Genomic DNA, 25211 nt, shown 5'->3' on the forward strand with positions numbered 1-25211 from the left:
AATAGCAAAGGTCGCTGTTTGAACAGAAACCAGTACTTTTTACAGAAATTATTTTCTATATATAAGAATTATGTTTACGATTCCATACATGATGTGCAATTGTAAGTATATTGTATGCATATTCAATACTCCCTTTATAAAGAATGGAATATCCTTTTTTGACCAGTTTTACACAGAAAATGCTGTAGTGCAGCTATAAGCACCATCTGGGACAATAAACTGGATTTAGAAATAATTATAAACCCCAAAGCAATGATGCAAGCTCAGTAGTGTGTCTCAAGCACAGCACAAAGCTGCAAATATTAACATCTTATTTAAATAAACAGCCTTTAAATCCAAGCTGAAAGAGGTTTTAAGTACTTTTTGAACCTAAAATGTAAAAACCTTACCATGTGCAATTTTGTTCTATTCTTGAAAACAGTTAATAACATTACCAGTGTGGTGCGGTCAATGACAAAATGTACGTAGGCCTCTACATTTGTAACTATTCCTCAGTTTATGTGGTTGAAGTGAGTTTTTCTATCTCTGTCTATTTCTATCTGCCACACAGGGGCAGCAAAAGATTGCCGATTGCAATGCATTAACTCATTCATGCTCGCATTCCAGTCTGTTCACATCACCATTGCTAACAGTCTCTTCTGTTTCTGCTGCTGCTTCTTCTGCCTTGTCCTGCTCCTCGGGCATCTCCTCTGGGCTTGCGGGCTCTCCCATGGTTGCTGGAGGTGAAATAGGGGGCAAAGGGATAGCTTCCCCTTTCTTTGCCAGTTCTGCTAGCTCCCGTGCGGAGCAGGAAGGGGTTGGAGAGGGATAGGTGTGGTGGAAGGTGTCATAATCCACCTCGTAGAATCCCTCCTCCAATGAGAGCACAGGGGTGAAGCGTTCTCCCCAAAGCACCTCTGAGTTCAAGTACGAGCTGCGGGCTTGACATGTCATTCCTGTGGGAAAAGACAGATCGTGAGCGGCACAATAAAGAACAACAAAAATAGCAATGACAACAGAAAGAGAGACTGATTCCAAAGGACTATGGCGTGGACGATCATATATTAGACTGCAGGTGGTAAAAGTGGCCCAATTCCAATTTCTTTGCTCATTTGCGTCTCAATTCTGTTTGTTTTGTTTTTTTCATTACAGTGTGAACAGCACAAACCACATGGAATCGGATCTTTTTAATTTCTAAATTGGACCAAATTCTGGTTTATTGCTCAGATCTGATTTTTGTTCGCGTTGTTTTAAATGTGGCCAATATCAGATTCCAGTGTGAACAGATCATGAACGGGGTCCTGAACTGACTCGTATGCGCAAAAGAACGCTAAAAAGACGACATGCAGCACGCTGTCATACGGAATTAAACGCGGAGACCAGTAAAGTAAGTGATTACGCATTTATTTACTAAGACGAGGGTGTAAAAAAATAAGAGAGCTTTTAAACATTTATGATACAAGCCCTCATGTTTTGCTTGTATATAGAGCCGTCACTGGAATACTTATAAGTTCTGAGACATGTCCTGACACTGTCCTTCCAATAACTACCTTTTACTACCGTCTTGATAACTTCAGGTATGTAAAATCGTTAGAGTGACTCCAAATAAGCATGAATGCTGCTCTAGAGTGACATAAAAGTCACATGAATTGCGGTGTGACTTCATACTGAGCTGTTCGCCTGCTACAAAAAGTATGTACTCTTTTTGTTAAGAAAAAGTACATACATTTGAGTGTGTAGCAGAAGCATTGGGACATACTATCACATCATAAAATTGTGCCTTCAATGGATGCTCTGTCACATTATTAGTTGCATCCTGTCACCATACACTGGCCTGTCAATCATCTTGTCACAGTTAACATCCTCCACATTTCATTTCATTTCCTTTCCTACCATATTGGAGAGAAAAGAAGTAGCATGTTCATCTGCCAGTCGTGGGTATTTCATTCAGAGAACTCTGCTCATATTTTTTGCATAATGATGCATTTAAAAGTTAATGGCCAAACGGATCTTATTAAAAGTTTACATTGTTGTTGCAGATGAAAAATAACATGGACACCAGTAATTAAATATTTTTGTTAGGTTAAATGTTGATTATTAGTCTCAAACAACTTTATCTAAACCTCTCACTTTAAAAAAAATAAAGGTTCTTTGGGGGGGGGGGCTGTATTGTTCCATGAAGAACCTTTAATGTCCAAAGCATTAACTTTCCATTGCACAAAATGTTCTGTGTAGCGCAGAAAGGTTCTTTAGACTATAAATGAGTAAGTAAAAATGGTTCTTTAAAGAATCTTTCACAAAACGGTTCTTCAGGGAACCAAAAATGGTTCTTCTATGCTATGGCATCGCCTTTCTGGCACCACATCCGCCATGTTTGTAGTTTTTAACACGTTTTATTCATGTTTGTAGTTCTGAACAGATTCTCCCTACACAGTTGTGGGCAATATTAGCCGATCCACACTTCGAAAATGTACAAAATAGTAGACCAACCAGGGACTTTTGGCATACTCTTTTCAACATACGCTTTGGGACACGCTTAGGCTGTGTCCTAAAGCTTAGGCTGACTTGTTGCCTCACCTTATCAGGCCATGACGTTTCAGGCAATGTTTGCACACGAACGTAACGGTTTAATGATCTACAACAAAATAGTGCAAGCTTTGGTAATTTCTCGCTAGAAATGACATAAAAATTGGAAAATGTTGGTCAAAAACTTTTACACGCAAACTGACCACCAACTACAACTTTCAGCATCTATATTTTTAAGCTCAACTGTCACAGAATGTAGAGCACAGGATTGTGGGATATCAAAGGCAGCGTAGGATACATCTATGCTGCTTTCAAAATTCAGAGGAAGGTATCTCAGGAGACAGGAAATGAAGCTAACACTGGATTCGGAAGTGCCTTGATGCCTTCCTACCTTGGAATGCATCCTCCAAAGGCAGCCTTTTTGCAGCCTTATTCTAAGGCTTATTTTTATTCTTACATTGGGACGTAGGGCTGGTTCTTTGAATATGGAAGACGGCAGCAAAGTTACTTGCTCTCTTTCTCCTTATCCTCGTCTATGCACAAATATGCTGGCTTCTGCGGCACATCACCTGAAAAATGAACGCGTAAATGTTGACTAAAGTAACCTCCATGTTTACTTCCGTATAATTCTGTGCGTGTTCCATATAATTATTTGCTTTCGTTCTTTTGTGCATGCAAGTAATTTCAGGATCATGACCTGTTCAGACTTTAATTTAAAGGGTTAGTTCACCCAAAAATGAAAATTCTGTCATTAATTACTTACCCTCATGTCGTTCAACACCCGTCAGACCTCCGTTCATCTTCGGAACACAAATGAAGATATTTTAGTTGAAATCTGATGGCTCTGAAAGGCCTACATTGGCTCAATGGCACGGTACACTCTCAAGACCCTTAAAAGGTGCTAAAGACGTCGTTACAAAGTCCATCTCACTACAGTGATTCTAAAATAACTTTATGAATCGGCGACAATAGTTTTTGTGCGCAAAAAAACCCTAAATAACGACTTACATAGTGATGACGATTTCAAAACACGGCCTCATGAAGCTTCGAAGCATTATGAATCAGCGAGTCGATTCAGCGGTTTGAATCGCCAAATTTCAGCAGTTTGGCGGTTTGACATGCGATCTGAATCATCATTCGGCTCATTGATTCATAACGCTTCGAAGCTTCATGAGGCCATGTTTTGAAATCGTCATCACTATGTAAGTCGTTATTTAGGGTTTTTTTGCGCACAAAAACTATTGTCGCCGATTCATAGTTATTTTAGAATCACTGTAGTGAGATGGACTTTGTAACGACGTCTTTAGTACCTTTTAAGGGTCTTGAGAGTGTAACGTGCCATTGAGCCAATGGAGGCCTTTCAGAGCCATCAGATTTCAACTAAAATATCTTCATTTGTGTTCCGAAGATGAACGGAGGTCTTACGGGTGTCGACGACATGAGGGTAAGTAATTAATGACAGAATTTTCATTTTTGGGTGAACTAACCCTTTAATATTAGCCACATTAAAAAAAATAATGTTAACATCCAAACAAGAACATCAGATCTGAGCAATAAATCAGAATTGAGCACTAAGGATTGCAGTGTGAACATGGCTTTAGAGAAAAAAAATAGAGAATTGAAGAAGCAAGACTCCTGTTAAATTAAATCCAAAGTAGGACAAAGCAACATTTGCAATGTTAATTATTTAATTAGAGCGTTGTACTTGTAATATGTAATATAAAATGGAATTTATCATTATTTCTTCCTTTTTAACACTATGCTAACTGTTTACTATTATGTGATATTTTGTTATGTAAAATACAATTTTAGTGTAGTGTAAATATATTGTACACATATACGACTGTTAGACTGTATGAGCTGAAAATGTCTACATGATGCTGTATCATGTGGAGATAACACAGTAATGCAAAAAAATTGCAGTTTTCATCCTGATGAGATCAGTTCAGTGGCTAGTCTACATATTAAACCCTCTATAAAAACCCACATCTGTAACATTTTCTGAAGAACTACCTGTTACATTTCATCTTCAAATTCCTAAAGTTCATTGTCTAATTGTGCTTTTGACCTTTTAAGGTTAGTGATGATCCTGCCTATGTGTCAAAAGGAATGTACTGTAAGCTTAATTAATTGAAAATATCATGTTTCCTGTGAAACGCACAGGCATGTATGCACATGCACCGCTGAATATTTATGTGCACACCACCTAAAAATAGAATACAAGCTTTTTAATCATCTGCTTAAGTGAACCTCAAATAGACGCATCAATTACTCCAGAGACATGCAGTGACAAAGCAACAAAACATTTTCAACAAGCATCACTTTCAAACACACACACAAGTAAACACACACACACACACACACACACACACACACACACACACACACACACACACACACACACACACACACACACACACACACACACACACACACACACACACACACACACACACACACACACACACACACACACACACACACACACACACAGTGATATATAGCAGCTGCCATAATGAATATAAATGATATCTAGGAACAACTCAGCAGATATCGTTCATCAAACACATCAACATTCATGAGATTCCCAGTGTATAGTAGTTCAATAACCACACTGGCCTGGGTATGCAGATCTAATTATATAAATCAATGCATACTACTGCAAAACCACAAGAGAAGCTTCACTTTCAGTGCCAATGCGCCGCAATTGACTTTAACACCACCATTCGGACATTTTAAACTTGAAGTCTGTTAATTTAAAAAACATTTCACTGTGAATAAAATGCTTTGTTAACCACCCAGGGCAATTCCAAAACATTAGACGAGAACCCAAGTAGAACCAAAGCCTCGCTGGTACTAAAGCCTTAATTTATAAAACGGTTTTAAAACATCTCAAATCCTCTGAGGGCCACATCAAACAGGTTCTGCTAAGTGCAGCACCCCGTGGGCAGTTTAAAAGGCTTTATGGGTTAGTTAGGCTCTCTCGACAGCATCTGTGCCATTGACTACCACAGACAATAATTTCATCCCTCAGTTTGTAAAAACGTGTTTGAAATAATAGAAGTGTATGGTGCAATTTAATTCCAGAGGGTTTAAAAGCCGAAATGTGCCGCTTGATTTTTTTTTTTTTGCTAAAGCACTTACATTAATTCTTGAATACAGAAAGGTTATTTAAGATGTAAATTTCTCTGAATCATCCTTTTAGTGACACTATTGTTCTAGGTGAATGAACCTCAGGTTATGTAAGTTGTTCCTTCTATTAGTTCATGACAGGCGTCAACTTTGCACAGATAAGATTAGTAAGCCCTTTTATCATGCTTAATACATATTGTCCTGGTTTCACAAACAGGGCTTAGATAAAGCCAGGATAGGCCTTAGTTCAGTTAGGACATTTAAGTAGCTTTTATAACCGTGCCTTAGAAAAAAAAAACATCACTGGTGTGCATCTTGAGACAAAACAATGGCACTGACATGTTTTAAGATATGCTTTCAGTTCAAACAGCTCAAACAGGCATTTTAGTCTGGGACTAACTTAAACCTTGTCTGTGAAACCAGGGATAATGTTTAAATTTTGTGGCTTTTGTGTGTATTTTAGCATTTATCCCAGTGCAACAGAGAGCTGCAGTGATGACTTATTTTTGTAGGCCAACCTGGAAGTGTGCATTAGCCTGGTTGCCAAAAACCCAATAGGATTTTTCCATTGACTTTTGGATTATTGCAGAAAAAAAGCTGTCACTAACAAAAAATTATGATTCTTACATGTTTTATCATCATGATAATTTTGAATCCTAATAAATACAATTTAGCAGAAGTAAAAAGCTGAACATAGGCTGTAAACAAACTACATTACAGTCATATGACTTCAAAGTCACTATCACTATCACGAGTGTCAGATAACTCTTTCAGTCTTTGTTTAAAAAAAGCATTTTCCCTGAAAGTTGGAGTTAGAATAGTTTGCGAGTGTATGCTTATAAGCGCAACGAGGCTGTGAAAGTGGAGTAGATGAGTTTTCCTGTTTGGCATGATGGCGTTTAATGTCTCAGACAACCTCAGTCCCATTTAGCCATTTGTTAGCAACCACATTTTTAAGTAAAAGCTTTAGAAACACACACACACACACACACACACACACACACACACACACACACACACACACACACACACACACACACACACACACACACACACACACACACACACACACACACACACACACACACACACACACACACACACACACACACACACAAGGGGGTACTGATGTATTTTTTACATGGAAGTTTGTTTTTGCAAGAGAAAAAAAAAAAAGAAGGTAATTGCGACTAAACATACAGTTACTATAGCACAAACTATATGTTCTTGTTTTTTATCTCACAATCCTGACCTTATTAACACGTAATCCCTCAGAATGGGACTTTATAACATGCAATTCTGACAATTGTGAGAGAAAAAAGTCAGAATTGTGAGATAAAAAGTCGCAATTATCTTTTAAATTGTTTTATTCTGTAGCGGAAACAAGTTTCCATAAACTTATGTCGTAGAATAAAACATCAAAATATCTTGAGCTTGTGTTTTCCACAGATCTCCAAAAACTCACTTACTTCAGGATGATGGAACCTGTCAAAATACTTGTTTCAAAAACCCATGCAGCCAGTGCTCGAAGTGGGGCGGTACTCACGGTACACAGTAGCGACACTTCTACATTTTTCTTGCGTACCGCTACTTCTCACTTTTATAACGGATCAATTGTCTGTGCAAAATCACTGTGACTGAAGCCCAACTGTTTAATTAAGTGGCGCGCGAATAACTGTAGGTGCGTTCACCAGCGTGCTCCAAAAGTGTTAAGATTTGCACAAGCCGTTCCTATGCGACGCTGATGATAAAATGTGCGACCCATTTGAATTCTATTGAGAATGTAGTAAAACACTTCGGAGAAAGTCGAACATGATCTAAAACAGCCACTAAAATGACTGGGAAAACATCATTCTGCAAGCTTTTTAAACTCAACAACAAAGCCCCGCCCCCTTTGGTGAGTACCGGCACTTAATTTTTTTCCACTTCAAGCACTGCCTGCAGCACTCCATGTCTTGTCCAGAGGTGGGTAGAGTAGCCAAAATCTGTACTCAAGTAAAAGTACAAGTACTTACTGAAATATTTACTCAAGTAAAAGTAAAAGTAACAATCGTAATATTTACTTGAGTAAGAGTAAAAAAGTATTCGATGAGAAAACTACTCAAGTAGTTAGTTACTAGTTACTTTCGATCTGATTGATAAGCGAAAACCCTGAATTTCAGGCTACTTGGAGAGCTTTCACACACCTCTCTGTAACACTTTACAATAAGGTTGTATTAGTTAACATTAGTTAATGAATTAGTTAACATGAACTAACCATGAACAACACCTCTGTTCAGCATTAGTTAATCTTTGTCAACGTTAGTTCATAAAAATCCAGCAGTTCATGGTTTATTCATGTTAGTTCACAGTGCATTGACTAATGTTAACAATATTTTAATAATGCATTAGTAAATGTTTAAATTAACATAAAGATAAATAAGTGCTTTATAAGTGCAGTTCATTATTAGTTCATGTTAACTAATGTAAGCTAATGAACCTTATATATATATGTATATATATATGTGTGTATATATATATATATATATATATATATATATATATATAATATATAATATATATATATGTGTGTGAGTGTGTGTGTGTGTGTGTGTGTGTGTGTGTGTGTGTGTGTGTGTGTGTGTGTGTGTGTGTGTGTGTGTGTGTGATTAATGGTTAAACAGTGTAAATTAATGGTGTGCTGGGCTAACTAGAGCTCTTCTTAAAACATACTTTGTTCTTATATTTGTATAAGTATATAGGCTATTCTTTAGGTAGGAATAAAATACAATACCGTTTTTATTTGTATGTATTTTCTACACTTCAGACAGGTGTCTGTCCGGATTTGTGTATAAATGCAAGACGTCACATTAGGCTATTCAATTTGTTTCGTTTTGTGAAGAAAAGGATATGTAAATGTGAAGATGAGAACGTTTGTTCGTGGACGTGTATTGTTTGGAGGATTCAAACGATTCATTGCTTGCACAAGAGCGCATATGAGGAAAACACTCGGACAGTGTGTGAAATAGTATTATAATAAGGGAAAATTTCCCATAGTTACCAAATGACCGTTAATAGTGTTCAAATATAGGCATCATTGTGACACTTACCGCTACATGTTCTTTTCAGGGTGGAATTCTTGTATGCTGAGAGATGTCAGTTCGTTTTGGTGCACACAACATGCATCGCATTATGAAACTATTCTTTTTGACATCTTGGAGTGAAAACATAGACTGAACTTGAGGCCACGGGCAATCTGCCTCCCGTAGCTCACATCTTCAGACTAAACGCGCGCTAATTATAAGCGGGTGATGCGTAGCAACCTCTCGCGAAGCAGCCTCTCCAACGTTTCGCGAGACTTGCGAAAGTTATTCACTTATTTTAATATATATAATATATCCATCCATCCATCCATCTTCTTCCGCTTATCCGGGGCCGGGTCGCGGGGGCAGCAGTCTAAGCAGAGATGCCCAGACTTCCCTCTCCCTAGACACTTCCTCTAGCTCTTCCGGGGGGACACCGAGGCGTTCCAAGGCCAGCCGGGAGACATAGTCCCTCCAGCGTGTCCTTGGTCTTCCCCGGGGCCTCCTCCCGGTTGGACATGCCCGAAACACCTTCCCGGGAAGGCGTTCAGGAGGCATCCGGAACAGATGCCCGAGCCACCTCAGCTGTCCCCTCTCGATGTGGAGGAGCAGCGGCTCTACTCCGAGTTCCTCCCGAGTGACTGAGCTTCTCACCCTATCTCTAAGGGAGCGCCCAGCCACCCTGCGGAGAAAGCTCATTTCGGCCGCCTGTATCCGGGATCTTGTCCTTTCGGTCATGACCCAAAGCTCATGACCATAGGTGAGAGTAGGAACGTAGATTGACCGGTAAATCGAGAGCTTCGCCTTACGGCTTAGCTCTTTCTTCACCACGACAGACCGGTACATCGACCGCATTACTGCAGAAGCTGCACCGATCCGTCTGTCAATCTCCCGTTCCATCCTCCCCTCACTCGTGAACAAGACCCCTAGATACTTAAACTCCTCCACTTGGGGCAGGAACTCTCCACCAACCTGGAGTGGGCAAGCCACCCTTTTCCGACTGAGGACCATGGCCTCGGATTTGGAGGTGCTGATCCCCATCCCAGCCGCTTCACACTCGGCTGCAAACCGCCCCAATGCATGCTGAAGGTCCTGGTTAGAAGGGGCCAACACGACAACGTCATCCGCAAAGAGCAGAGACGAAACCGTGTGGTCCCCCAACCTGACACCCTCCGGCCCTTGGCTGCGCCTAGAAATTCTGTCCATAAAAATTATGAACAGAACCGGCGACAAAGGGCAGCCCTGCCGGAGTCCAACATGCACCGGGAACAAGTCTGACTTACTGCCGGCAATGCGGACCAAACTCCTGCTTCGGTCATACAGGGACCGGACAGCCCTCAGTAAAGGACCCCGGACCCCATATTCCCCCAGCACCCTCCACAGGACGCCGCGAGGGACACAGTCGAATGCCTTCTCCAAATCCACAAAACAAATGTGGACTGGTTGGGCAAACTCCCATGAACCCTCCAGCACCCTGTAGAGGGTATAGAGCTGGTCCAGTGTTCCGCGACCAGGACGAAAACCACACTGTTCCTCCTGAATCCGAGGTTCCACTATCGGCCGGATTCTCCTCTCCAGTACCCTGGCATAGACTTTCCCGGGGAGGCTGAGAAGTGTGATCCCCCTATAGTTGGAACACACCCTCCGGTCCCCCTTCTTAAAAAGAGGGACCACCACCCCGGTCTGCCATCCCAGAGGCACTGTCCCCGACCGCCACGCGATGCTGCAGAGGCGTGTCAGCCAAGACAGCCCCACAACATCCAGAGACTTGAGGTACTCAGGGCGGATCTCATCCACCCCCGGTGCCTTGCCACCGAGGAGTTTCTTGACCACCTCGGTGACTTCAGCCCGGGTGATGGACGAGTCCTCCTCTGAGCCCCCAGCCTCTGCTTCCTCAATGGAAGACGTGACGGCGGGATTGAGGAGATCCTCGAAGTATTCCTTCCACCGTCCGACAACATCCCCAGTCGAGGTCAACAGCCGCCCATCGCCACTGTAAACAGCGTTGGTAGGGCACTGCTTCCCCCTCCTGAGGCGCCGGACGGTTTGCCAGAATCTCTTCGAGGCCAGCCGATAGTCTTTTTCCATGGCCTCACCGAACTCCTCCCAGGCCCGAGTTTTTGCCTCCACGACCACCCGGGCTGCAGTCCGTTTAGCCTGTCGGTACCTGTCAGCTGCCTCAGGAGTCCCACAAGCCAGCCAGGCCCGATAGGACTCCTTCTTCAGCTTGACGGCATCCCTTACTTCCGGTGTCCACCACCGGGTTCGGGGATTGCCGCCTCGACAGGCACCGGAGACCTTGCGTCCACAGCTCCGAGCAGCCGCTTTGACAATGGAGGTGGAGAACATGGTCCACTCGGACTCAATATCTCCAGCCTCCCTCGGGATCCGGTCGAAGCTCTGCCGGAGGCAGGAGTTGAAGATCTCTCTGACAGGAGACTCGGCCAAACGTTCCCAGCAGACCCTCACAGTACGTTTGGGTCTACCGAGTCTATCCAGCTTCCTCCCCCGCCATCGGATCCAACTCACCACCAGGTGGTGATCAGTTGACAGCTCCGCCCCTCTCTTCACCCGAGTGTCCAAGACATACGGCCGCAGATCAGATGAAACGACCACAAAGTCGATCATTGACCTACGACCTAGGGTGTCCTGGTGCCATGTGCACTGATGGACACCCTTATGCTTGAACATGGTGTTCGTTATGGACAAACTGTAACTAGCACAGAAGTCCAATAACTGAACACCACTCGGGTTCAGATCAGGGGGGCCGTTCCTCCCAATCACGCCCCTCCAGGTTTCACTGTCATTGCCCACGTGGGCGTTGAAGTCCCCCAGTAGAACGACGGAGTCCCCAGTCGGAGCACTCTCCAGCACCCCTCCCAGGGACACCAAGAAGGTCGGGTACTCTGCACTGCCGTTCGGCCCGTAGGCACACACAACAGTGAGAGACCTATCCCCGAGCCGAAGCCGCAGGGAAACGACCCTCTCGTTCACCGGGGTAAACTCCAACACATGGCAGCAGAGCTGGGGGGCTATAAGCAAACCCACACCAGCCCGCCGCCTCTCACCATGGGCAACTCCAGAGTGGTAAAGAGTCCATCCCCTCTCGAGGAGTGTGGTTCCAGAGCCCAAGCCATGCGTGGAGGTGATTCCGACTATCTCTAGTCGGAACCTCTCAACCTCACGCACAAGCTCAGGCTCTTTCCCCGCCAGCGAGGTGACATTCCATGTCCCAAGAGCCAGTTTCCGTGTCCAGGGATCGGGTCGTCTAGGCCCCCGGCTTCGACTGCTGCCCGATTCGCTTTGCACCGGCCCCTTACGGTCCCTCCCGTGAGTGGTGGGCCCACGGGAAGGTGTCCCCACGTCGCTCCTTCGGGCTGAGCCCGGCCGGACCCCGTGGGGGAAGGCCCGGCCACCAGGCGCTCGCATACGAGCCCCAACCCCAGGCCTGGCTCCAGGGTGGGGCCCCGGCTGCGCCATACCGGGCACCGTCACGGTCCTCCGTCTTTTTGTCATCATGAGGGGTTTTATATAATATAATTATTACTATTTGACAGTAACGGAGGAACGCCACCGAATGTAACTAAGTAAAAGTACAGTTTTTTCACAAGAAATTTACTTGAGTAAGAGTAAAAGTACCCATCTTTAAATATACTCTAAAAGTACAAGTTACCCAAAAAATGTACTCAAGTAAATGTAACGAAGTAAATGTAATTCGTTACTACCCACCTCTGGTCTTGTCCTATAGATTTCTATTGTTAATGCGTTTTTTTTTTGTCTGTGGTAATCGACAACATGTTCCTGTAACGTTTCTGGGCAAGCAACATGCACGAATAGGAATTCTCTAAATAGACTTTGATAATTAACACGGTAGTAACACAATACTTTACATAAGACAATAACCGACAAGGGACTGAACAAAACAGGGAATTTAAATACAAGACGAACCAAACGACTGACAGGTGATAATCATACATAACCATAGAAAAGAACAAGGAGATAACCAGTAACCAAAACTGAATGGAGCGGAGAAACAGGAACTAAACAAAACACAACAGAATATAAAAATAAGAGTCCAAGTCTGTGACAGTTCCAAACCTTTATGACATTCTTCATTCTGTGGAATTCAAAAATAAGATATTTAGAAAGGTATCTCAGTGATGTTTTGTCCATACAATCAATCATACAATCCATACATGTTGTTTTGGACCCCATTGACATTTATTATATGGACAAGAACAGTTCTTTAAAATATCTCCTACATTCCACAGAAGAAAGTCAACAACATGAGGGCGACATTTTTTGGATGAACTACCCCTTAAGAGGGAGTTGTTGCTCAGGTTGAGGTTTAAGCCCTATTCGGACGGTAATTGCTTCTCATGTGGAAGTCCGTAAAAATAAATTTGCAAGCCACCTCAGTGATAAAACTTGTGCATTCGGATTTTGATTTATTCACGGTGGAGGAGCGAGTTCTGTGATCCTGCGCACCTGGGAACGCGCTGCTCACGTGGTCACATGATTGTATGCTGTAAATAAAATGACATAATTGGTATAATAATTAAAAAAATGCATTTAATTTAATATAATAGGAAAATAATATCTTAATTATTATTTAATTATTTAAATCTGTTTAAAAATAGGGAGATATATAGACGCACATTATAGTTAAAATGGCTTTCTGACTTCTGATTTTATCTCAAAATAAAGGATGTCATTTTATTCCACATGGAAATTAGCAAAAATAAGTTAATACAGCCTATAATTTACATCAGATAAACATAATTCTGCTTGGTTATTTTAACATATATAATTGCTGCCGTAGCCTAATAACGGCCCATTTCAAATGTTTACGTGCTTTTCTTCTTTTTATTTTTTGAGTGATGATGAAATATATTGCTCTTGTAAATACTTGCCAGCATTTCAGTAATAAAAGTCTATATCTAGATCTTTAAAAAGCATCCAAATTACAGCGAAGCGCAACCGTACGGTACTCTGCAGTGGTCAAAAAGGATATAAACCATGAATTTTGAAGTTATATCATCTTGAAAACTCGGTTCGGACGGAAATTAAATTACTACATGACCAAAAAACAAGACCAATGTTTGAAAAAAAAAAACAGTAGGTGATTCAGCCAGGGATTTTTACGCAGGTGGTGGGAGAAAAACACTGACATTCTGGATTCGGACGACAATAAAATCCCTGACTAGCCCCTGTAAATGATGAAAATACCTTATGACCCCACGAGAAACAATTACCGTCCGAATAGGGCTTTAAACTAGAATTGTTATGAGAACAATTATAATTGTTATTAGACTTGGACTCTAGATTCAGTGTCTCCCTAATGTTATTACCCTAATTGGCCATGAGTTACCAATTATCATTACTTCAATTACTTATCACTGTAACGAAAAAAGAAATCAATAATTCTACTTTAGAATTTTCCAATTTCATTAGGCCTTGAGGTACAGTCCTGACCTGAATAGATTGGTATCGTTTCTGATACGGATTCTTTGACTGTTATCCTGCTTTTTGTCTAATAATAGATAGGTTAAACCTACATCGACTGAAAGTGGGATGCTCTTGAATGTCAGATGTGAGACAAAAAAAGTATAACTGCACTGAACAAGTGTGATGATTGTGGACTGAATCTAGCTACTCACTGCATCCCACTCTTGAGCAATGATTCATTATTTTATTAGTAGGAGAGAGTGTGTTTGTGAGCCGTGTGTGTATTTATGCATGCGTGAGGTGAATTGCATTATAGTTCTTTCAATTGTCTTCTCCTCGTTAATTTCCCTGAGGCGGATCTATTGACAGGCCACGAGCTCGTCTTACTGAGAAACATCTCAAGAGTCCTCCATCTTTCTGCTCCATGCAGGCAGCAATATGCGTCTATACTGACACAGAGCACAATGCAAAAGCTAATTAGCAGAGTGTAATTGCAACTGCTGTCACATGAATTCACTGTCAGTATGTCTAGTGAATCCCATGAAAATACCACATCACACCCCGCTGTCAGCATTCTGTTACCAGGGGAACTGCGGTAAATCTGGTCACTTTTCATGTTTGACTTTCAGGCAACACCCATTTAAATACCCCTGACTCATATAAGGAGCTCTGAAAGACGCAAACGGGAAACTTTTTAAAATTTTCACAAAGGAAAAGTTCACCCGAAATTTCTTTAGTTCGTCTTCATTTACTGAGGTTTATCTAAAACCTCTCTCTCTACCCTAGAATATAAAATGTGATTATTATTATTATTATTATTTATTTTTAAGAATATCCTGGAAACTCCTTTCAATATAATTGAAGTAAATGAGGACTGAGGATGCCAAGCTACTTAAACGACCCAAAAGCACCATAATATTTTCATAAAAATGCCTCACATGCTATTTTCCAAGAATTCTGAATTGGTCATATCATTTAACAATTGTAACCAGATCAGAGAGTTTAACTAGATCACTCTTATTCATCAACAAATCATTTGTTTTTCTGAACTAGATTCATTGAAAAGATTCAACTCAAAAATTATTCAACTGCCTTTTCATCAAACAAAGGTATAATTAAGCTTATGAAGACTTGAAACATAGTACATATATAGATATAAATTGCGATATAAAATGTTATGCTGTCATTTTGTAGTTCTTTGTTTTCATTTTTGTCACTTTTTATTACACAAAATATTTTGATTTTATACAAAATAATACTGGGTTTTTAAATGACAATTTTCATTTTCAAGTCCCTCTGTAGTCAGTAATCCCCAAAATGACTAATTAAAAGGTTTTTTTTCGGTGAAAAGATTTCTTCAAGCTTGAATGTAACTCTACCCCCATTTCATTTAGTATACGCGGATCTATGAATATGCAAATTAGCCCAGCCTCCATCCACAGCTCAGAGATCCACTCTGTCAACTTTACTGGTGCAAGCGCTGCAAAATGGAAATAATGGTTTAATTCAGCCATATATGTTTAAGCTAGAAACTGATTCAGAAGAAGTGGACGAGTGAATTATACAGGCTCGTATAATAAGCTGATGTATCAGAATGGTAATGCATTTTTTGTATCGCTCTCTATAACATCGGGACACATAACGGGGATTAATATGATTAGTCTTTTGCTTGACTACGTTATCAAACAGCTAATAATGTGTTGCTAATGTTACATAAACCATGTTCCCGTTCACCATCTCTGAGTCAAACAGCTGCCTTCTAAAAATCAATATCCTTTGAAACGTTTTGAACAACTTGAAAGGCATATAGTTAATCATAACATCGTAATATACATACATAATTCACCTGCTATATTGCTAAATGTACCTGATTTTTCATATCAACAGAAAAATATACCGGGATGACCTGGCTTCTCTTGAGACTCCCCTGCTTCGCAGCATAGTAATGATGATATGCTAAAGCCCGCTGGCACGTTGACGTCATTGGTTACAAGGTATTTTGTAATGTCAGAAACACCAATGATTTCAAACCACGGTTTTGAGACGTTTTTTTTTCACTGCAGGTTTAAGGAGAAAATGCTCAGCAATGGTGCTGACTTATGAATTTGCACATGGTTTGTCTTAAAGCATATCAAAAACACCACAAAGACATATAAACAACATTAAAAACTTAATTCTCACCACAGGGGGTCTTTAAATACATGTCTAAGTTTGAATGCCAGTCAGTTGGAGAAATATGTTTTCCCTGCATAACAGTGTTGTGACATTTGCCAGCAGGGGAACAAAACTCATTGTTTTATATGTAACTCTCTCATGTAACTCATGTGCTCTCTCATTCTCTGTTATCTACACTCACCTGTGGCCTCTACCATTCCTTCCAAGATGACCACTTAGTTATGACATTTGCCAGCAGGGGAACAAAACTTAGTTCTATATGTTACTCTCGCTCTCTCATTCTCTGTTGTCTACACTCACCTGTGGCCTCTACCATTCCTTCCAGGATGACCACTATTTCAAACTCTTCTCGTGCCAGTTGCTCCTGAGAGATGTCCCAGAAGGGGCTGTTCTTGTTGATCTCATGGCAAATGATCAGCGGTGACACCAGAAACAGTCGGTCATCTCCCGTGTCAAAGCCCACATTAATGTCCGTCTGGTTTAGGGGGATGAACTCTCCTTCCTTGGTCTGTTTAGAGCGGATGAGTTTGGCTCTAATGGAGGCCTCCACTATGTGCGAGTTCCGCAAGTCACCGACACGGAACATCAAACACAACTTGCTGTCCCGCACGGCTACCACAGCTGTGTTGGAAAACATGAGCGTTTCGGCACGTTTCTTTGGCTGTGAGATTTTCACAAACATGCAACCCACCATGAAGGCATTGACAATGGAGCCCAAGATGGCCTGCACCAGAAGCAGGAGGATGCCCTCGGGGCATTTGTCCGTTATGACACGGTACCCATAACCGATGGTGGTCTCGGTCTCAATGGAAAAAAGGAACGCAGAGACGAAGCCATTGAGGTTATTCACACAAGGCGTCCACTCGGCGTCATCAGTATGGTCCAGATCTCCACGGATGTAGGCAATGAGCCACCAAATGAGGCCAAAAAACACCCAGGTGGTGGTGTAGACCAGCGTGAAGACCAGCAGATTGAAGCGCCACTTTAAGTCCACAAGCGTGGTGAAGATGTCTGTCAGGTAACGGTAGGTTTCACGTACGTTCCCATGGTGGACATTGCACTTGCCGTCCTTTTCCACATAGCGCTGGCGCCGTTTCTTCAGCAATCCTCCGACAGGATTGGAAGCGTTTCCTCCTCCCACAACTCCCCTGACAACCATCGTACGGTCTGTGGGGATCTACCGTCATGTGCGATTGAATACAGCAAGAATAGAAAAAGAAGACAGAAAAGAAACCTTTCAAGATAGGCTAAAAGAAAAAATAAACAGTAACAGCATCCATCACAATATAGTAAACAAAACTTAAAAGCAGGACAGTCAATATCAGTGTTGTTGAGCAACTAACTAAAAGTAGTGACGCTACTGTTTAAGTATGTTGTTTATCTCAAAATAGTCTTTTTTTTTCAGTAACAAGCTAGTTTTCCAACAAGTAGCGGTGTAATTCAGCAATGATGAATTTAATTGATCAAAAGTGACAGTAAAATGCAATTCTAATGTTATAAGATTTTTATTTCAAATAAATAAAAGTAGTCTTTTTCTTTATATTTATCAGAGAATCCTGAAAAAAAGAAGCAGCACAACTGTTTTCATAACTGATAAAAAAAATGTTTCTTGAGCAGCAAATCAACATATTAGAATGATTTCTTAAGGATCATGTGACACTGAAGACTGGAGTAATGATGCTGAAAATTCAGCTTTGCATCACAGGAATAAATTAATTTTTAAAATATATTACAAACAGTTCTTTAAAATCGTAATAATATATTTCACAATATTTCACTAGACATTTGATCAAATAAATGCAGCCTTGGTCAGCATAAAAGACTTCTTTCAAAAACATTTTTAAAAATCTTACGAACCCCAATCTTTACAATGTAGTTAGTAGTTAAATTGACTGTAGTGGAACTTCTGTAAACTATCCCAGTTGAACAAAACTGCATATGCTGGTTAGGTATGTTTTGAAGCATGGCAGCTCTTTTGAGCTGGTTTATGCTGGTCCTTAGATGGCCATGAGCTGGTTTAAGCTGGTCCTGAGCTGGTTATAAGCTGTTCCTGAGCTGGAGCTAGTTTCTTAGGACCAGTTTGGGACCAGCTTAAACCAGCTAAAACCTGCTGCCATGCTTCAAAACATACCTAACCAGCTGTTTTTTTATTTTCAACAAGGATGAATAGCTTGTAGCTTAGCATGCTACACATCCAAAGTAGCTTCCCCAAAATAAAAGAACAATAAATGTGATAACCAAACTTACTTTGTCATTGGAATCAATCCATTTCTTTGGCAGCTTGATGCCCTGTTTTTCCACATCCTGGCCCTTAAAACTACTCATGGCCCGGAAGCCGTAGACGTTGTCACCAATCCAACACAGTAGCTGGAGCTCTCCAACTATTAAAAGCAAACACATGAAAGCTAGTAGTTGAAACTCGTAATGGAGAGCAAAGATTGGAGTAATTTACCACGAACGGTGAGACAAATGTGCCTGCATTAAGCTTATCGATTAAGCTTGTGGCTCTACAGTGTTGCTCACAATTAGTCCCTGAATTTGTTTTACAAAACAGCACTGAATATATTTAGAGTTTGTAAAATGAGTGTTTTTAAATTGCGAGTCACCAAGATAAACAACACTGAAAAAAACTTTGAATTCACCAAGTCAGCTCGTGGGCAAGAGCTGTGATGGGCAACAATGTGACATTGACGAGAACAATCAGGTATGCTTGAGCATTCTGTCCTTTTTAGGGTTGTGTCTTTCGAATTGCACCAGAGTTCGTTCAGAGTTGGAAGCGGGCCGAAACCCATCTCTTCGGAGGTCTCGGCCCACTTGTTTGGTGCGCACCAGGGTTCGGATGGCAGTGTTCACACTTATTCAAATGAGCCTCACTAACAGAGCAATCACACCAGGGTTCGTTTTAATCGAACTGAACATGACAAGTGTGAACACACTAGGCCTGTCGCGATTGGTCGATACAATCGACTGCGTCGACGCTGTTAATTAGTCGACATCAATATTTTTAGTCGACTTGGTAAGTTAGGTACGATATGAAATTGTATTAGTACCGGTACTTTAAAAATGACAGCATTCTAATAAGAGCAGTATTTCTTAATTTGCGTCGTCGATGTGTGACAGCAGGGGTGAGGATGTGTGTGTGAGCTCTGCTTCCACCGTTCACTAAACAATGGAAGCAGAACAGTCAAGATATATATGCGCAGCTCAGGAAAAAGAAAGCAACAGAAAAGTGTGGCGCGGCCGGGACGTGCTCGCGCGCGCTGCCGGACTCTGACCTGAAGCGGACACGCCTTTCACTCAGACAGATCGCGCTGCCAGTTTCACGTATTATTTGGTTTGAATGGTAAAAAATATGTAAAAAGGCACTTCCTGGTGAGTATTCGGGTAAACGCAGTCGGATATGTCTTTAGTGAACGTATACAGAGTTGAATGAGAAATCGGGTGTTACAATAAATTTGGTCCGTAGAGCTCTTAAAGGGCCGGGCCTAATATTCTGTGTGAAGCAGGGCAGGGCAGGAACATGAGTTTTTAGGGGGGGTTTTTTAACCCTAAAACAATGATAAAACAATGAATAGTAAGTTATGTCATATTATTCAATTACTTTTACAGTTTTTTGCCATGGTATGGATTCAGTATCGGTATTGAGGTATTTTAGTCTGGTATCGTATTCGTATCAAAGTCATAATTTTGGTATTGTGACATCACTATTCTATATAAAAAATATTTGCTGATATTCTCTTTTTTTGTTATGTTGGTTTACAAATGTGTACCTTTTTACATTTTTACTTTTAGTTTTACATTTTGTCAAGGGCTTGTTTACATTTATACTTTTTATAGTAATGTTACACTACTGAATGCCAACGTTGCAAGTTCAATTAAACGTTTTAAGTAAAATTGTTGAAAATTAGTCGATAGATTAATAGATTAATCGAAAAATTTGTCGATAGATTAATCAATATAAAAATAGTCGTTAGTGGCAGCCCTAGAACACACCCTAACTTGCAAGAATTCACTAACCAGCAAGACCATCCCAGCTAACATGGCACATTCTCAGAACTTTGGCTAATTCAACAATTTATCTTAAAGAAAAGGCTACAAAAACCCTGCACACGATTTTGTATCAGCCTCATCTATCTTAAAAATCCGTATAATGATTTATTTCCACATTACTGATCATGTGCACTGACTGTTTAATTCCACATCTGTTACCAAAAGTTAGTCATCAGCTCACAGGTCTCCAGTGACACTACGGCTCTCCCTCTCTGCCCAAGCATCAACCAACAGCACCGACAGCAGGTGAGTACCAGTGTTTGTTTTTTTCATAGCACACATGTGAAAGCAATATTAATGATAGCGGGCTCCATGGGGAACATGGAGCAAGGCAGTCTGAGGCAGATGGGGACAGACGGCACCCACTAGGAGATCATACATACTATGGTCCAGACAGAGAGAGAGAGGGAGAGAGAGAGAGAGAGAGAGAGAGGGAGAGAAAGTTACAGATAACAACTCAAACGCAGAAAAAATGAAGCAAGGTGAAATGATTTATTGTGTGAACTAATGAATTATTTATACAGTGCTGATATCTTGACTTGTTTGTTTTGCCATTATTGTGGCTTGACTAATTTCCCGTGCAAGATTAGAAGGGAGTGTAACAAATATCTTTAGGAACCAAGAAGCAGGACCATAAACAAGCTGAAAGAAACGTTATATATGTTGCTGAATATTTTCTTCAGTGTGTCCTACAAGTGATAAAAAGCAATTTAGCTGATTACTTCCTATTTTATTACTGATTGAAACAATGTTTTGAAATGAACCATTTTAGTCAATGATTCAATTGACTCACTGAAAAAGACATTTGTTTTGTTCCTGAATGAATCAGTTGCTGAATTCGGAACTGCATATTATTGACTACTCTCACTATTCCTGCCGTACACAGGTAAAAATAGTACAAGTAGCATGTGGTTCTGAATTCAGAAAGTGTTTTTGAATTAATTGGTTAGATGAATGATTCAGTGACTCACTCACGCAGTGCATCCGAGATTGCATACTTTGCTACTATATAGCGCAAAAAAAAAATATGTGACAAAAGTATTCACAGTACAGAATTCACAGTACTCATAAAAGAGTAAGCAAAAAGTACTCGGATGACCTAATACTTCTGGCAGGATTCTGAAGTGTGCATACAATGGCCATATCCTGCCATACCCAATTGACGCCCCTGCCCCGGAGCTGTGTGGATATCTTTTATGATTTATGATTTTATCTTTTTTGGGCTTCAAAATCAAATCCTCTATTCACTGCCATTATAAAGCTTGGCAGAGCAAGGACATTATTTAATATATTTCTGATTGTATTAGCCTGAAAGAAGAAAGTATTATACACCTAGGATGGCTTGAGGGTGAGTACATCATGGGGTAATTTTCATTTTTGGCTGAACTAACCCTTTAATTAAAATGCAGTAAGTACCTACTCAAGGATGGATGTGGATGTTGCACCTGCTTATGACACAGGCTTAGTGTTGTGATTGACTGCATGAACAGGCTGTATCAGAACTTTAGTGTGGAACTTCATACACCAGAACAGTGGGTCCGAATCAGTAGAGATGCCATTAAAGAGTCGGAAGCAAACAAGTTGACATGACTTGACTTCATAAGTTAAACTAGCAGAGGAGAGAAAGGTAATTTGGTCATTAGTCTTTGTCATATAATTGGATAAGTGCCGTGGGCAGACACTAGGGATGACCACACTGCAGAGACAGCAGCAATGCTTCCTACTTTTCATATCTCATAAGCTATCCTTAGGTCAACACAAACTGCAGATTTCTGGAACTGGAACATATACGTCTCCTGTAACTTGCATGTTTGCTGATTAAATATTGACAAATTTTATTATGCTTTCATGTACCAATAAGAGCACAGTACTCAAAGTGCCATATTTCCCCCCCAAATTAGTGTAGCAAATACCAAACTTCGTCTTGTTTCACCACATCAGAACCCCAGGGCGGAATCAACCTGGACGCTGTTGTCTCTGCCCTATCTACATTTTGCAGTCAAACACCCTGCAGCTCGGCCACAACTGTGCCACTGTCACTCTGCCTAAAAAGTTGCATCATCACAAACAGGAACACTGGATAGCACCGGGGGTCATTGTAAAATGTCACCAACTGGAGTGAGCAGCAGGAGAGCACTCCTGCACCTCTGTGCCTCTCACTGAGACGGAGCCGAGTGAACGACCATGACAAGCCGTGAGGGATTGAAGCACTTCGCCTTATTTTTTGATCATGGTTTCATTATGACTTAAAACTCTTCTAGGGCTGGAACGATGTGTCGACGTAATCGATTACACACTGTTTACATTGGTGTCATTTTCACCACAACAATTTTCCACTCCCCCCCCCCCAAAAGTATACACAACTAAACAAAAAAAAAGAACTAAACTAGAGAACTAAACTTTTTAGTTTTTAACTAGAACTTAAAAAAGAGAACATATAACACCAGTTTTAGCTGCACTGCACATTTAGAATTCCTCCTCCTCATTACGTACAAAGCTCATAATGGACAAGGATCTAATTGTATTGCCAGTTCTCTCGTTAATATTTCATCAAAGACCTTAAGATAATCGAATGCAGGTTTATTGGAGGTTGCCAGCTATAGACAAAAGAAAATCTGCGATGCGGCCGTGGCAAATTATGCGCCAAAATTGTGGAATACACTACCATCAGGTATGAGGGAAGCTAGTACACTCAGGCTGCGTCCGAAAACCAAGGCAGGTGACTTGTTGCCTCGCTGCCTTATCCGACAATGACTTGTGAGGAAACGTTTGTGCATGAAGGCACCTCACAAAGCTAATTTCGGACAGACTTCTAAGGCATTGTAACAGTTTAATGATGTACAGCAAAATAGAGAGAGCTTTGGTGAGAACTAAACAAATATTTAATTACTACATTAGTAATTTCTCGCTAGAAATGATATCAGAAGTGGAAAATGTTGGTAAAAAAAACGTAAATTTACACACAAACTGACCAGCAAACGAAATTTTCGGACGCCATCTTTTTTTTCCAGCTCAACTGTCACAGAATGGAACGCACAGGATTGTGGGATATCAAAGTCAGCGAAGGATACATAAATGCTGCCTTGAAAAATCGATCAGATGACGGTATCTCAGGAGACAGGAAGTGAAGCTAACATTAGATTTGGACGTGCCTTGATGCCTTCCTACCTTAAAATGTGTCCTCCGAATGCAGCATTTACCAGGTTTCGGATGCAGCCTCAGTGTTTTTAAAAGAAAGTTATTTTTTACTTTGACATTTAATTAGTTATGCTTATAATCTTATGTTTTAGTATTTTATACTGTATGTGTTGAATTACATTTTTTAATCTCTTATATGTTTGATGCACATGTTTTAATTTAATGTGATGTTGCTGTTGATATTTGATTATATGATTTTTATGTAAAAAAAAAAAAAAATGCATTTGAATAGCAAAAATAAATTATAGGCATGGTAAAAAGTTTCCAAGACAGTTTTACCGTGACCTTCATTTAAAAAGAAAAATCATAAAAGCTGTTGGTTTAAATAAAAATCAACCCCTTGAACTTAAATGTGTAAAAAGCACCACTAATTAAGTCTCTTTATAAGAAGTCACCTTTAAAAGGAAGACTATCAGAGAGATGGATGGCATATAACTTCGGAGCAGAACATGACTATTACTTCAGTCTGCCTTCTATTAATGCTGAAATGCATTGCAGTGCTCAAAGAAAGGTACATTGAGATGGTCAACGTCACAGACTCTGACCTTCACGCAACCTTTATCCACCGTTGTTTAAATGTGAAATGTCTTACTTCGCTTGCTTTATGATCTACAATCAGTGGTGAGAAATGCCTCAGACTACCTCAAGGGCAAAAACAGGCTTTTCTATTGCAGACCCATCCAGCATTGGGGAAGTGGTGAGCAGTGACATAGAACACTAACTCACCGCTCCCACGATTTGCATAATTACCTTTTCAACAGTTTTTACATAATCCCTCTGTTTCTGAGATAGACTGGATCATCATCAGACCGATGACGCCTGGAGAGTTCACCTTGAGTTCACCTTTTAGCTGTGGTCTAATTGCATCATGGATTTCCTGTGTATTCAAGTATTTAACTGCGCTACATGCTACATACATCCACTGATGTGACTCTTCAACCTTTACTAATGCTGACATAAGGAAAGGTCTGATGCTCTGGAAGCTTGCCTGGTCATTAAATTGGATTTCATAACCTTTGATATGTCAAACCGCTGAACCCTAGCTGAAGGGAGACTCTAATGGTTTAACTTGTGATGCGTCTTTAAAAGGCGATAATAGTTTGCACTGAAATTTCAGAGTAGCACAACATGCATCAGAGTAGACGCCTTATTTAATTACAAAACAGCGCTGCGAGGGTCTGCTCAGGCCTGTGTACCTAATTTTTTCTTCAAAACGGAAAAATGAAGAAACCATTGTTACGCCCCGTGGCTCAAAAGGGACGTAACAAAATTTATTATTTATCATTGCTCCGGCCCTTCTCATGAATTATAATTTTTTTTTCATCACGTTTCTCATGTGTTCACACCAAACGTGAATAGAGCGTCAAAATCGCGTCTACCGCATCTAGTTTAGACGCTTGAACATTTTGAATCCATTCACGCGTCCACACCGAATTGGACGCGCGTATAAATCGAGCGTTTGAAGCGAAATAGATGCGTGTTCAAGGCGCTCCAGGAGAAATATGTCATAAAACACCACTCTGCCTCTTTTCATTTTCATTAAAAATATATATTAAACATTAATACTAGTACATTATCTTCACTACATGTATATTTAAATATCCTTGAAAAATAAAGTTATGAAACTTCTCTTTGCCCTCA

The 25211-nt window shown here is 40.7% G+C and overlaps 1 protein-coding gene across 1 annotated transcript; it reads right to left on the reverse strand.

Annotated features, from left to right (window-relative positions):
- Positions 1-585: 585 nt before the first annotated feature.
- On the reverse strand, positions 586-18647 carry kcnj21 (potassium inwardly rectifying channel subfamily J member 21; the record flags this gene model as incomplete). Its single annotated transcript, XM_079836250.1, has 3 exons — positions 586-935; positions 16623-17499; positions 18570-18647. 3 exons carry the CDS (start codon positions 18645-18647, stop codon positions 586-588), a joined length of 1305 nt encoding a protein of 434 aa, XP_079692376.1.
- Between the last annotated feature and the right edge of the window lie 6564 nt (positions 18648-25211).

Source organism: Gobio gobio, assembly GCF_949357685.1.
Source record: "Gobio gobio genome assembly, chromosome: 15".
Classification (NCBI taxonomy): domain Eukaryota; kingdom Metazoa; phylum Chordata; class Actinopteri; order Cypriniformes; family Gobionidae; genus Gobio; species Gobio gobio.